The sequence below is a fragment of the Bidens hawaiensis genome, unplaced genomic scaffold (assembly GCF_021521415.1).
Source record: "Bidens hawaiensis isolate Kalapana, Puna unplaced genomic scaffold, B.hawaiensis_p1.1 tig00040825_1, whole genome shotgun sequence".
Taxonomy (NCBI): Eukaryota; Viridiplantae; Streptophyta; class Magnoliopsida; order Asterales; family Asteraceae; genus Bidens; species Bidens hawaiensis.
The window spans coordinates 99362-110973 of record NW_027505683.1 but is presented as its reverse complement, the minus strand read 5'-3'; the positions used below and the strand labels follow the sequence as shown (position 1 = coordinate 110973).

The following is an 11612-nucleotide window of genomic DNA, read 5'->3' as shown; positions in this document are numbered from 1 at the left end:
TTGATTTCTGACTAAACATGAGTTCGACTCGTTTAATATAAAAGAGCTCAAATTGAACTAGTTTTATTTAGTTAGCTTTTATGTATAGCATTTTAGGACTGTAAATGTGTTGAGTTCTGACTAAACATTTGTTCGGCTCGTTTAATTTAAAAGAGCTTAAATTGAACTAGTATTATTTAGTTATCTTTTATGTATAGCATTTTAGGACCGTAAATGAGTTGAGTTCTGACTAAACACGAGTTCGGCTCGTTTAATTTAAAAGAGCTCATATGGAACTAGTGTTATTTAGTTATCTTTAATGTATATCAATTTAGGACCGTAAATGAGTTGAGTTCTGACTAAACATGAGTTCGGCTCGTTTAATTTAAAAGAGCTTAATTGAACCAGTATTATTTAGTTATCTTTCATGTATATCATTTTAGGACCGTAAATGAGATAAGTTCTGACTAAACACGAGTTCGGCTCGTTTAATTTAAAAGAGCTTATATGGAACTAGCTTATTTAGTAATCTTTTATGTATGTCATTTAATATTTGCTAGTTGTTTTATACTTTTATATAGTTACATATATAAATGTTAATATTGTGTTTTTAGGTGGAGAATATTGTAGTTATTGGACACAGTTGTTGTGGTGGAATTAAAGGACTCATGAACATCCCTGATGATGGAACCACTGCTGGGTAATTAAATTAGTTGATATGCCATTTACTAGTAATAAAATTTAATATTATTTAATTAAAACTAGCTGAAAAACCACTCCTGTTTTAGTTTTCTTTCTTTGCTGTATTTTATTTTTCATAAATTACTTTAGGTTAGTATTAAAAATAATAGCATTAATAATAATTAAGTGAGTTTTATTAGTGTTCTATTGACAAAATGTTTTAGTGATTTTAGTTGGAAAAAATTGGTTAAAACCGGTTATCTTGCATCATAACGCTCTTTTTTTCTCTCTCCCGTTAAATCTTTAAATCACTATCTACGAACCTGTGCTACGAGGCACGTTTATTACAAAACCAATTTTATATACGAACTTCATAAATCTTATAGTAAGGGATAGAAAGAGAGACAATTACGCAATTAGTCTAAATTATGATAATTTAGAAAACATGTATAAATATTTATATATAGTTCTTATAGTTGTTTATTTAAAATCGGTTATATGTTAACAAATATGTTTCGGATTTTAAATGATTAGTGACTTCATCGAGCAATGGGTGAAAATCGGGTTGCCCGCTAAGAGCAAGGTGAAAGCCGATTGCAGCGATTTAGAGAACTCAGATCTGCATACCAAGTGTGAGAAGGTATGTTTATACTAAATTACCTCATTTTTTATAATTTAAAGAGTTTATAAACATCTTTTAGACTATAACCGGAATAATATACGACTATTAAAAGTGATGATAAAATTTTGGGCCAAAACGCTAACTACGACTTGTTAAACAAACCAAAAGTTATTAAATTGTCAAACCGTCAAAACTGAACTGTGAACGGTGCATATCTTTAACTGACTTAAACCTCCTAACCTCAAGAAATACTTTCTTTTTTCGAACCGCTCTTAATTAAATGCATCCTGAATTAACCCATTTTTCTAAACGACTTAGATTTTAACCGAATGTAGGGGTGCAAACGAGCCGAGCTGCTCGAGATTGGCTCGCTAAAGATATCGATCGAGCCCGAGCCTAAAAGTAAGCCCGTTTAATAAACGAGCCCGAGCCCGAACTTCACTTATCAAGTTCGAGCCGACTCGTGAGCCTAAATGAGCCTATCATTTATATCATTTTTAAAATATATATTAAAAATTATTAATTAATATATATAATGCTATGAAAAAATAAACAAAAATAACTAAACATTATATACTATTTTATACATATAAAATTGTAAAAGAAAAAAATTATAAAAATAATTATAATTATATAAAATATAATTGAAAATAGTAAACGAGCGAGCCCGAGCCGGAATCAAGCTTGAAAAGTTACTCACGAGACGAGCTCGAGCCTTGAAATAGAGCTCAAAACGAGCCGAGCTCGAGCTCGAGTACTGTGTAATTTAAACGAGCCGAGCCTGAGCCTAAAAGTAAGCCCGTTTAATAAATGAGCCCGAGCTTCACTTATCGAGCTCGAGCCGGCTCGTGAGCCTAAACGAGCCTGTCAGTTATATAATTTTTAAAATATGTATTAAATAATTATTAATTAATATATATAATGCTATGGAAAAATAAATAAAAATAACTAAACATTATATATTATTTTATAAATAAAACTGTAATAGAAAAAATATATAAATATAATTATAATTATATAAAAAATAATTTAAAATAGTAAACGAGCCGAGCCCGAGCCGAACTCAAGCTTGAAAATCTACTCACGAGCCGAGCTCGAGCCTTGAAAATAGAGCTCGAACGAGCCGAGCTTGAGCTCTGTGTAATTTAAACGAGCCGAGTCTAACCGAAAGTTATGTGTTTGTGCAACAAAAACAGGAAGCAGTGAATGTATCTTTGGGGAACCTATTAACATATCCATTTGTGAGAGAAGCTTTGGCAAACAAAAAGCTATCAATTAAGGGAGCACATTATGATTTTGTGAATGGGACTTTTGACCTTTGGAATCTTGACTTTGGCATCACACCATCTCTACTTTAATGAGTCATCTTACTCTGCATATATATCTTTACAATATCTATGCTAGTATGCTATAACTATGCTTTATAAGTCTTTTAATTTAGTTTTGGACTTTATCATAGTTGTAAAGTTTTTGGTATGCATTTTATATACGTGTAATATATGTCCGAGTTTCGGATATCTGTCTTTTTATTTCATTTAGTTTTCGTTTATGTGTAACATCTCGTGTTTAATCAGAAGACTATGACATATGAGCAGTGTTGTAAAAATCGCTAATCGGTAGTCGGGCGGTGGGGTGGAGACTAACGATAAATCGGGATTAATCAGATCGAAAGATGATGTATATTTTTCAATTTTATATATGCACGCATACATTTTTATATGTAAGTTTCAGTTTTTATACACACAAATATATTTTGGCCCAAAAGTGGCTGAATTCTCGCTGGAAACCGCTGTTTTTTGCTGGAATCTCGTCGGAAACCGCTGATTTTGGGCGGAATCTCGCCGGAAACCGCCGATTATGGCCGGATTTGACCGTTGACCGATTAATTAGCCGAGTAGCCCAAAATTAATCAGTGAAGTGGGGACTAGCGATTAATCGGGGATTAATCGGCGCCTAGTCGGGATTTTTGCATATGAGGGAATGAAAAGAGACGATGATGAACACAAATGTCTAAAACTTGTATCGAACATTAAATGTATTAAACATGGATTTTAGTCGTGTGTAGTGTTACTCTCGCGTTTATTCTTACTTAACTTGTTTTTAACAAAAATAAGCACGCATGATTTAACAAACATGTGTTAACTACAAGTGACATAGGTATTCATGGCCTAGTTTTAGTAACTTTAGGTTAAACCGTTAGCCAAACTTGTTTTAAAACTCTTTAAACCAAAAGCGAGAATGATCGCTGATTTTTGTCAAACTGAAAGCCACACCGACCGATCCAGTTAGAACATATATAAGATTAGCAACCATAGTTTTTTTAGTTAGACCTTGAAACAAACTTGATGTCTGATTTAGGCGGTTTCAATGGGTTTAACCGACACATAAACACCTCTTACATCTAATTAATAATGGGACTCAGACCATCAACTATTTGAAGAGGAACACATTTTTACACATCTTGATATCGATAGGTTACAAACCATACTTATAGTTTTGGTAAATGTATAAGTTAGAGTAAAAAGTTACATAACAAGACCGTGTGTCCCACTTAAAAGTAAAAGGTATATATGTTCATACGGTTTCTTAACTGTTCACTTAATATTTTGTTCTATATTAGTCGTTTATGATGCATCTAACTAGCAACATGCTAGTAGCAAACATCAAAGTACAAACACTACCAATTATAGTTACAAGAAGACATCACACTAGGAGACCATTGTAATGACCCGTACTTTAACCTTTTCTTTTTTTCACACAGAGGAAACCGAGCGTCTTGATCTCTTCCATAATTTCATGGATCAAGGCGCCTTTGTAATTAAATATCTTATTGTTTCGAGCTTTCCAAATACACCAACACGCCACAAGGAGGATATCATGCCATCACTTTCTTTCTCTTTTTGTCACCTCGAATTAAATATCGTATTAATGTTTCCTTTTTTCTGTTCACCATCTGAAAATATTAACTTTAACAGAATTCGATTATTCCATTCAAAAGCGAAATTTAAACTCCTAGTGTTTTGTTTTTCTGAACGACTAAATAAATGTTGTATCATACATGGGTTTGAACCCTTAACATTCAATTTTATTTTATTATTTTACATATTAACCATCTTACCACCCCATCAAAGTGAAATGTGATCAGTAATATTACATTTATTTAAACAAACTTGAAACAATGCTCCCTTATCTTTTGTATCGGACTCCATAAAGCAAGGTTGCAAAAGTCGCATGGTGGACCCTAGGCGGCTGACTAAGGAGTTGGGTGTACTCGGAGTACTTGGGGAGTACTCGGACATGGTAAATATAAAGAAACTTAGTTTTTGGATATTATATATATATGTCGAATATCATAAATTTACTAATATTTATAACAAAATAGGTAAAGATCGATATAAATAAGAGAAATACATTTTTAAATAATAAATTATTTTAAAAATTGTTAGTCATTAAGTAAAAAAATGATATTTATTCTTTAATATTAAAGAAATACGAGTTATATTTTATTCGTTTAATCCAAAATCGGCCTAAGTTTACTGACTAGATGCGATTCTAACTAAGGTTGACCACCTTTAATCAATTCTTAGTAACTAGGCGGAATTAAAGAAACACGCCTCGGCGACATACCTTGTAGCGAGTATTCGGCCTTGGAAACCTACCTTTACAACATTGCCATAAAGTATAAAGTACAAACTGGTGTTTCGTGTTGTATCATATATGGGAGAAGCGACGTGCCTTTAATTTCATGTTATAGCGGGTGTTTGAGAAGCGTGTCTCTGTGCTTATTTTTTGTATAATGTATGGGGGTGGTGGTTGTTTTTGTTTGTTGTTGGTGTCTTGTTTGTAACGATAGCTGTTTATTTTAATAAAGTTTTAGCCGGTCGTTTAAAAATAAATAAATAATAAAAACAGCTGAATATCCATGGGTACAAATCGGGGCTCCATATTCGTTTTCGTCAGCTTTAAAAGCCCTAACCATCAATTTCAGTTCCTTCCTACACAGATCTTCTTGTTCTTCAACCATTTTTCTCGATCTTAACGAAAATCAATTACTCAGGTAATTATTATTATTATTATTTTATTATCCGATTTGTTCATCAGATTCTGATCTACGAGTTATGGTTATGCATCTAATTATCTGCTCAAATTCGTACGGAATTGATGATTAATCGTGAAATTTATACAATTAGGGTTCCGATCTCGTTTAATTTGAGTTAGCTACGTTAGAATAATGATTTAGATTCAATCTGCTTGTTGAATTGTTTTATAATTGGAAAATTAGGTTTGATTTTAACTCCATGCATGTAATTGTGTATTTGATTGTGGATCGATTATTATTTAGCTCAAGCTCAAGGTTCGTCTATTATTTATTAATTAGTTTATTTATATATCATTATAATGAATGATTTACATATAGGAGTATATATTTTGTAACTTTTATATATTTTTATAATATGCCTAGGGGTGGAACCGAGCCAGCCGAGCCGCTCGATCTCTGCTTGTTTAGATTTTCATTTTTAAAGCTCGAGCTCGTGCTCGTTTATTATTTATTAATTATGTTATTTAAATATCTTTACACTGATTTACATATATATATAATTGTTATAATATATATTATAGTCTATTATATTAATATAAAACTTGTACATATAAAATACTTGTGTAGGCTTGCGAGCTAGCTCCAGCTCGTGCTCGTTTATTAAATGATCTTATGTTAATGAGTTAGATACGTTAGAAGAATGTTGTAGATTCAATCTGCTTGTTGAATTGAATTAAAATTGGAAAATTAGGTTTAATTTTAACGCCATGGATGTATTTGAGTATTTGATTGTGGATCTATTATTATATGCCTAAGGGTGGAGCCGAGCCATTATTAATTAAGAGAGCTCGAACTCGACTCATGAGTAGTTTGTCAAGCTCAAGCTCAAGCTCAAGCTCGGCTTCGGTAAGCTCGTTTATTAATTATTTAATTTATATATCTTTATGATTATTATTTACATATAATTATATATGTTTATAATTATTTTATTTATCTATATATGTGGAAATTTGGGTTTTAATAAACCAAACTACTAACCACTGGTCAATAATAATCCCAATTAACAATCTGACCGGTGGTAGACCCAACTTTCAGTTTTGTTATCAATAACAATGGCAGTCTGACAATCTATTTACTCCGTTAGTTACTGAGATTGTTATTGATAATAAAACTGAAAGTTGGGATTGTCATTGGTCAGATTGTTAGTTGGGATTATCATTGACCGGTGGTTAATAGTTTGGATTATTAAAATCCAAGTTTCCATATATATATATATATAAAACATATAATAATTATAAAGATATATATATATATATATATATTGTGTGTGTGTATGTGTTTATAATTTTTATATATATAATATGATATATATAAACTAGTTATATTATATTTTATTAATATAAAACTTGTATATATAAAGAAGCTCGTGTAGGCTCACGAGATGGCTCAAACTCAATATGTGAAGTTCGGGCTTGAGCTTGTTTATTAAATGATCTCGTTTGATTTCAGTTAGATAATTTAGAGGAGTGCTTTAGAATCAAGCTGCTTGTTAAATTAGGTTTAATTTTAACTCCATGCATGTATTTGTGTATTTGATTGTGGGCCGATTTTTATAACCTTATTTGCCAATTGTTGTTATTCATATAATTAAAAAGTCAATATTTTTTTGTTTGTTATAAAGATATTTGTTGAATTAGGGTTCTGATCTCGTGTAATTTGAGTATATACGTTAGAAGAATGCTTAAGATTCAAGGTGCCTGTTGAATTGTTTTAAAATTGGGAAATTAGTTTATATTTGAACTTCATGCATGTATATGTGTATTTTCTATTGGATCGATTGTTATGTACATATGCGCCTAAATTTGCCAACTGTGATTATTTGGATCATGAGAAACTCGAGTAATTTTATTCATAAAAATATCGTCTGTTATATTGATGATCATCATGCATTTATACACAGAAAAACTGGCTGTAGTTTAAGACTGGTGACTAAACTTCGGTTCGGTTTTTATCCATAACCAAAACCGATTACCGAAATCAGTCTGCTTCAGTTAATAGACAGATTATTATCATAATGAAATGGAGGTATAAAAGCTATAATATTTGCCATATGTTTTTATCCAGATCATGAAAAACACGCTAGTTTAATTTATGAAATAAGTCGTCTGTTTTGATCTTATTAATGGTGATCAGTATACATGCATACACAATGCTACATTCAAATTAAATAAAAACTAGTTGTAGTTGTTTATGCATGCATCTAGGGGTGTTTAAATTCCGTTAAACCGGCGGAACTGCCCAAATTGAACAAGTGGGTCGGTTTGAATAGGATGTGGTTCTCGGTTCTGTTTTGATGGTTTGGAATCTGGAACTAGCCGTTAACTGTTAACATTTATTATTATTATTATTATTATTATTATTATTATTATTTCCCCGTTATGAATATGTACATATTTTTCCGAAATCGTAATTAGCAATTCGGTTCAAAATGTTTGCCAAAACTGTCCAAGCCGGACAGCTGTGAACACTTCTAGGCGTATCGATACATCTTTAAATTAATGATTCTTTGTTTTGTTGCCAATCATCTTTATTACCCTTTTACACAACTAAGTGTCTTGTTAAGGAAAATATCTTAATTTTAGGCTGTTATAGTATCTAACACTCATTAATCTTATATGATTGCGATCATACAAAATATCACATTCAAAATTTGGAATTTTTTTTTGTAGTTTCAGCCAATGCATATATCTTTGTTTGGCAGCCAAATACACTTTTTTTATAAAGTCTTACACAGTCTAAACAACAAAATTATCAAATTTTAGGTTGTTACAATATTAAGTTAGTGTTTGAGTTAAAAAGGGCTTCTTGTTAGTGTTATATCGTATACTAACCGAGCCTTGAAAAAGTGTGTTTTTCATAAGTATATCATTGGATTCAACGTGTAGATACGATGATTGTATAAATCTGGTTCCTTTTCTAACTAATATTATTGTTTGGAAAATATTATTTTAGGGTTTGTTGGAAAATGGCTGAACAAATTAAGCAGCAAGCAGCTTTCGTCAAGATCAACCAGCTTCGTCCCGGTGCTTTTGGTCTTAACCTAACTGTAAAAGTGGTTAGCTCAAAAGCAATAACGACACGAGGTCGCAACGGAACTCAAGGTCGTAACATGCGTCTTGCTGAATGTTTGGTTGGTGATGAAACTGGAATTGTTGTTTTCACTGCTAGAAATGATCAAGGTATGATTTACTTACTCACTTTCCATAAAACATGGTTATCAATTATTACATTTACTTGAAAAGATTTCTAAAACCAATATTTTAAATCCGATTTTTAACTCGTATTGGATTGGACCAAAAAATGGTACAACCGGTTGAACCTTCAACCTTGTAATTTCAAATAAACGCAACTTCAATTCAAAAAGAACCCAAAAGTATATGATTCCATAACAAAATATAATCCAAAAGTTAATCTATAATTAAAATATAATACAAAAGCACTCGATTTTCAAAAAAATAATCGAAAAGGTTACTCATTTCAATGTTAATCGTTAGGTTAAAATTAAACTTTTGAAAATATGGGTCGCAAAATATCAAAAATATCTTGGGCTTAAAACCGGTATTTTAGAAAAAAAAAACGCTGGCTTGATGTTCTAGCAAACCGCCCAAAAATACCGGTCTCGATTCAAACGGCTGGTACTAACTGGCTTTTAAAACACTGTAAAACTACCTCCATATTTAGGAATGCAATGAAACTCACAAAAATATGTGTATTCTCAGTTGACGCGATGAAGGAGGGTAGCACTGTAATTTTGCGAAATGCGAAAATCGACATGTACAGAGGGTCAATGAGACTTGCAGTTGACAAATGGGGCCGTGTTGAAGTTACCGAACCTGCTGATTTTTCTGTTAAGGAAGAAAATAACTTGTCGCTTATCGAGTTTGAGCTTATCACCGTTGAAGAGTGAGAAATTACCGTTTTGCCCTTGCGTTCGCCCTCGAGTCTAAACAATATGTGTTCCTGTGTTATAGGGCGGTTTATTTACAGCTTTTAAGTTAAGAGTCTGGTAGTAGTACTGAAAAGTGTTTGTTTTGGATTAATATTGAAATGAGAAATAGCCTTTGAGACCATATAAGTTGAAAGTTGTTTATTTATTTTACCCTTTGTTTTGATTTGTTTTTAAGCATGATTTTACATGATTAAAATCTAATTAGAAAGTGTGAGGCGCTCCGAGTAGGGGTGCAAACGAGCCGAGCCAACTCGTTTAACTTACATAGAGCTCGAACGAGCTCTATTTCCAAAGCTCGAGCTCGGCTCGTGAGTAGAATTTTCAAACTCGAGCTCGGCTCGTGAGTAGATTTTTCAAACTCGAGCTCGGCTCAGGCTCAGCTCGTTTACCATTTATAAGTTTGTTTTTGAATGTTATAATTATTTTTATATATTTTTTCTATTATAATTTTTTGTATAAAATATATATATTATTTAGTTAATTTTATTTATTTTTTATAACATGATATTATACATACATACATATATATATATTAATTAATAATTATTAAATATATATTTTAAAAAATTATATAAATGGCAGGCTTGTTAAGGCTTGCGAGCCGGCTCGAGCTCGATAAGTGAAGCTTGGGCTCGGGCTCGTTTATTAAACGAGCTTACTTTTCGGCTCGGGCTCGGGCTCGATTAAGTTCGGCTCGTTCGAGCTGTTTAACGAGCCGATCTCGAGTAGCTCGTGAGCACGTTTGTACCCGTAGCTCCTTTGTGTTTAGGTCTGGAAAGCAAAGGCGAGAGCTTCATGTACACGAGGTGTTGCTCTATGTACAACCCAATAAGCTTTATGAACAACCAAAAGTTGCATCTTTTTTGTCTCTTTTACGTATAAGCCTTTTAATCAAGTTAAACATATCATAATCTATTCATCTTTTGGTCATTTATGCATACGAGCTTCCTCTAGACCTTATATTTGACCAAATCTGACCTTCGTCTAAAGGCTTTTGAGATGATTTTACGACGTTTTGAGACTTTTTAAAACTAAGGGTCTCGTGAGTTTTTCGGTAACAAATTTTGATGGTTAGCCAACAAAACTGCATATGATCAATATTAATTTGAGTCATATAATTCATTTAATTTGCTTTATTGAATGTGATAACTTGTTTTAATTTAAGTTGCATGACAATCTGGCAAAAATTGCATAATTGTAAAGTGATTTTGGCATTATTCGATTTTAAGGCTGTTGTGGAGGCTCTAAAGAGGCTTTAAGATGAAAAAAAGTTGTCACGTTTGGTCAAATAGACTTGGTAGAAAGGGCTCCACAGAGAAGGCTATGCGGCCATACACATGAAAGGGGCTTGCGACCAGTACCCGTCCACGCCCAAAGGGCCAAAGCCCCTTCCAACACCCTATGTTGTGTTGTTGGGGCGCTAAGTATGATGTGACATGTGGGGTGTTGTGGGTTTGATTCGCACAATACATAAACTAAGGTTGTTTTAATTAGTTAGTTGAATCGATATAGTGGTTTGTTTGATAATTGGTTATCCGGTTTTCAAGATATTCCAATTGGTGAATTGAATTGTTAGAGCGTTCGGTTTGATGACAATCGGTACGGTTTTCAAATCATTAAATATAAGGCTATGCGCACTGGGCGAGAAATTGGGGCGAAAAGGGGCGATTTTTGTGGAGCACACCGCCCCCCTGGCCGAATTTGGGGCGGGGGCGGGATGTTTTTGTCGCCGGAAGAGGGAGGGGGATATATTATTATTTTATGCATATGTGTGTGTGTTATGTGTTATATATATACATATATATGTATATATTATTATATTACTATTTGTAGCCCTACACCATTACACTCCCAAAAACAAATTCCTATCCTTTGCTGATTGGACGTCACATGGCGCAAAACGCCCCATTTTGTAGCCTCTCCACTACGCATAGCCTAATAAATAACATTATGGAATTCTGTTTACACACTTAAAAATAGTTATATTAAAAATTAACGTTGCAAGCTTCATATAGATAATGTGATATCTATTTTGATTGATGACTTGTCGACTTCTAACATGACAAAAAAATGAAAATGTTGATTTGTATTCAAAAAAATATATTTTATTTTTGTTAATCTTGAATAGTATTTAGTTGACATAAAATCAAAGAACGGCTATTATTTGACAATTTTTTTTATTTAATCGTTATTTAGCACGTTTGTAAAGTAAATACAAAAAAACCCATTATAGTTTGCAAAGATGTTTAATCATGGACAAGATTTATTTGTCATGAGAAGGA

General features: G+C 32.5%; 1 protein-coding gene across 1 annotated transcript; it reads left to right on the top strand.

Annotated features, from left to right (window-relative positions):
• The first annotated feature begins 5274 nt into the window (after positions 1-5274).
• Positions 5275-9452, top strand: LOC143614720 (uncharacterized protein At4g28440-like). The gene is made up of 3 exons (XM_077088070.1): positions 5275-5339; positions 8334-8560; positions 9101-9452. Exons 2-3 carry the CDS (start codon positions 8347-8349, stop codon positions 9286-9288), a joined length of 402 nt encoding a protein of 133 aa, XP_076944185.1. The 5' UTR covers positions 5275-5339; positions 8334-8346; the 3' UTR covers positions 9289-9452.
• The last annotated feature ends 2160 nt before the right edge of the window (positions 9453-11612 follow it).

Coding starts and splice junctions, on each gene's coding strand:
- LOC143614720 (XM_077088070.1), top strand. CDS start 8,347: ATGGCTGAACAAATTAAGCAGCAAGCAGCTTTCGTCAAGATCAACCAG. Junction 8,561..9,100: donor CACTGCTAGAAATGATCAAG/GTATGATTTACT, acceptor GTGTATTCTCAG/TTGACGCGATGAAGGAGGGT.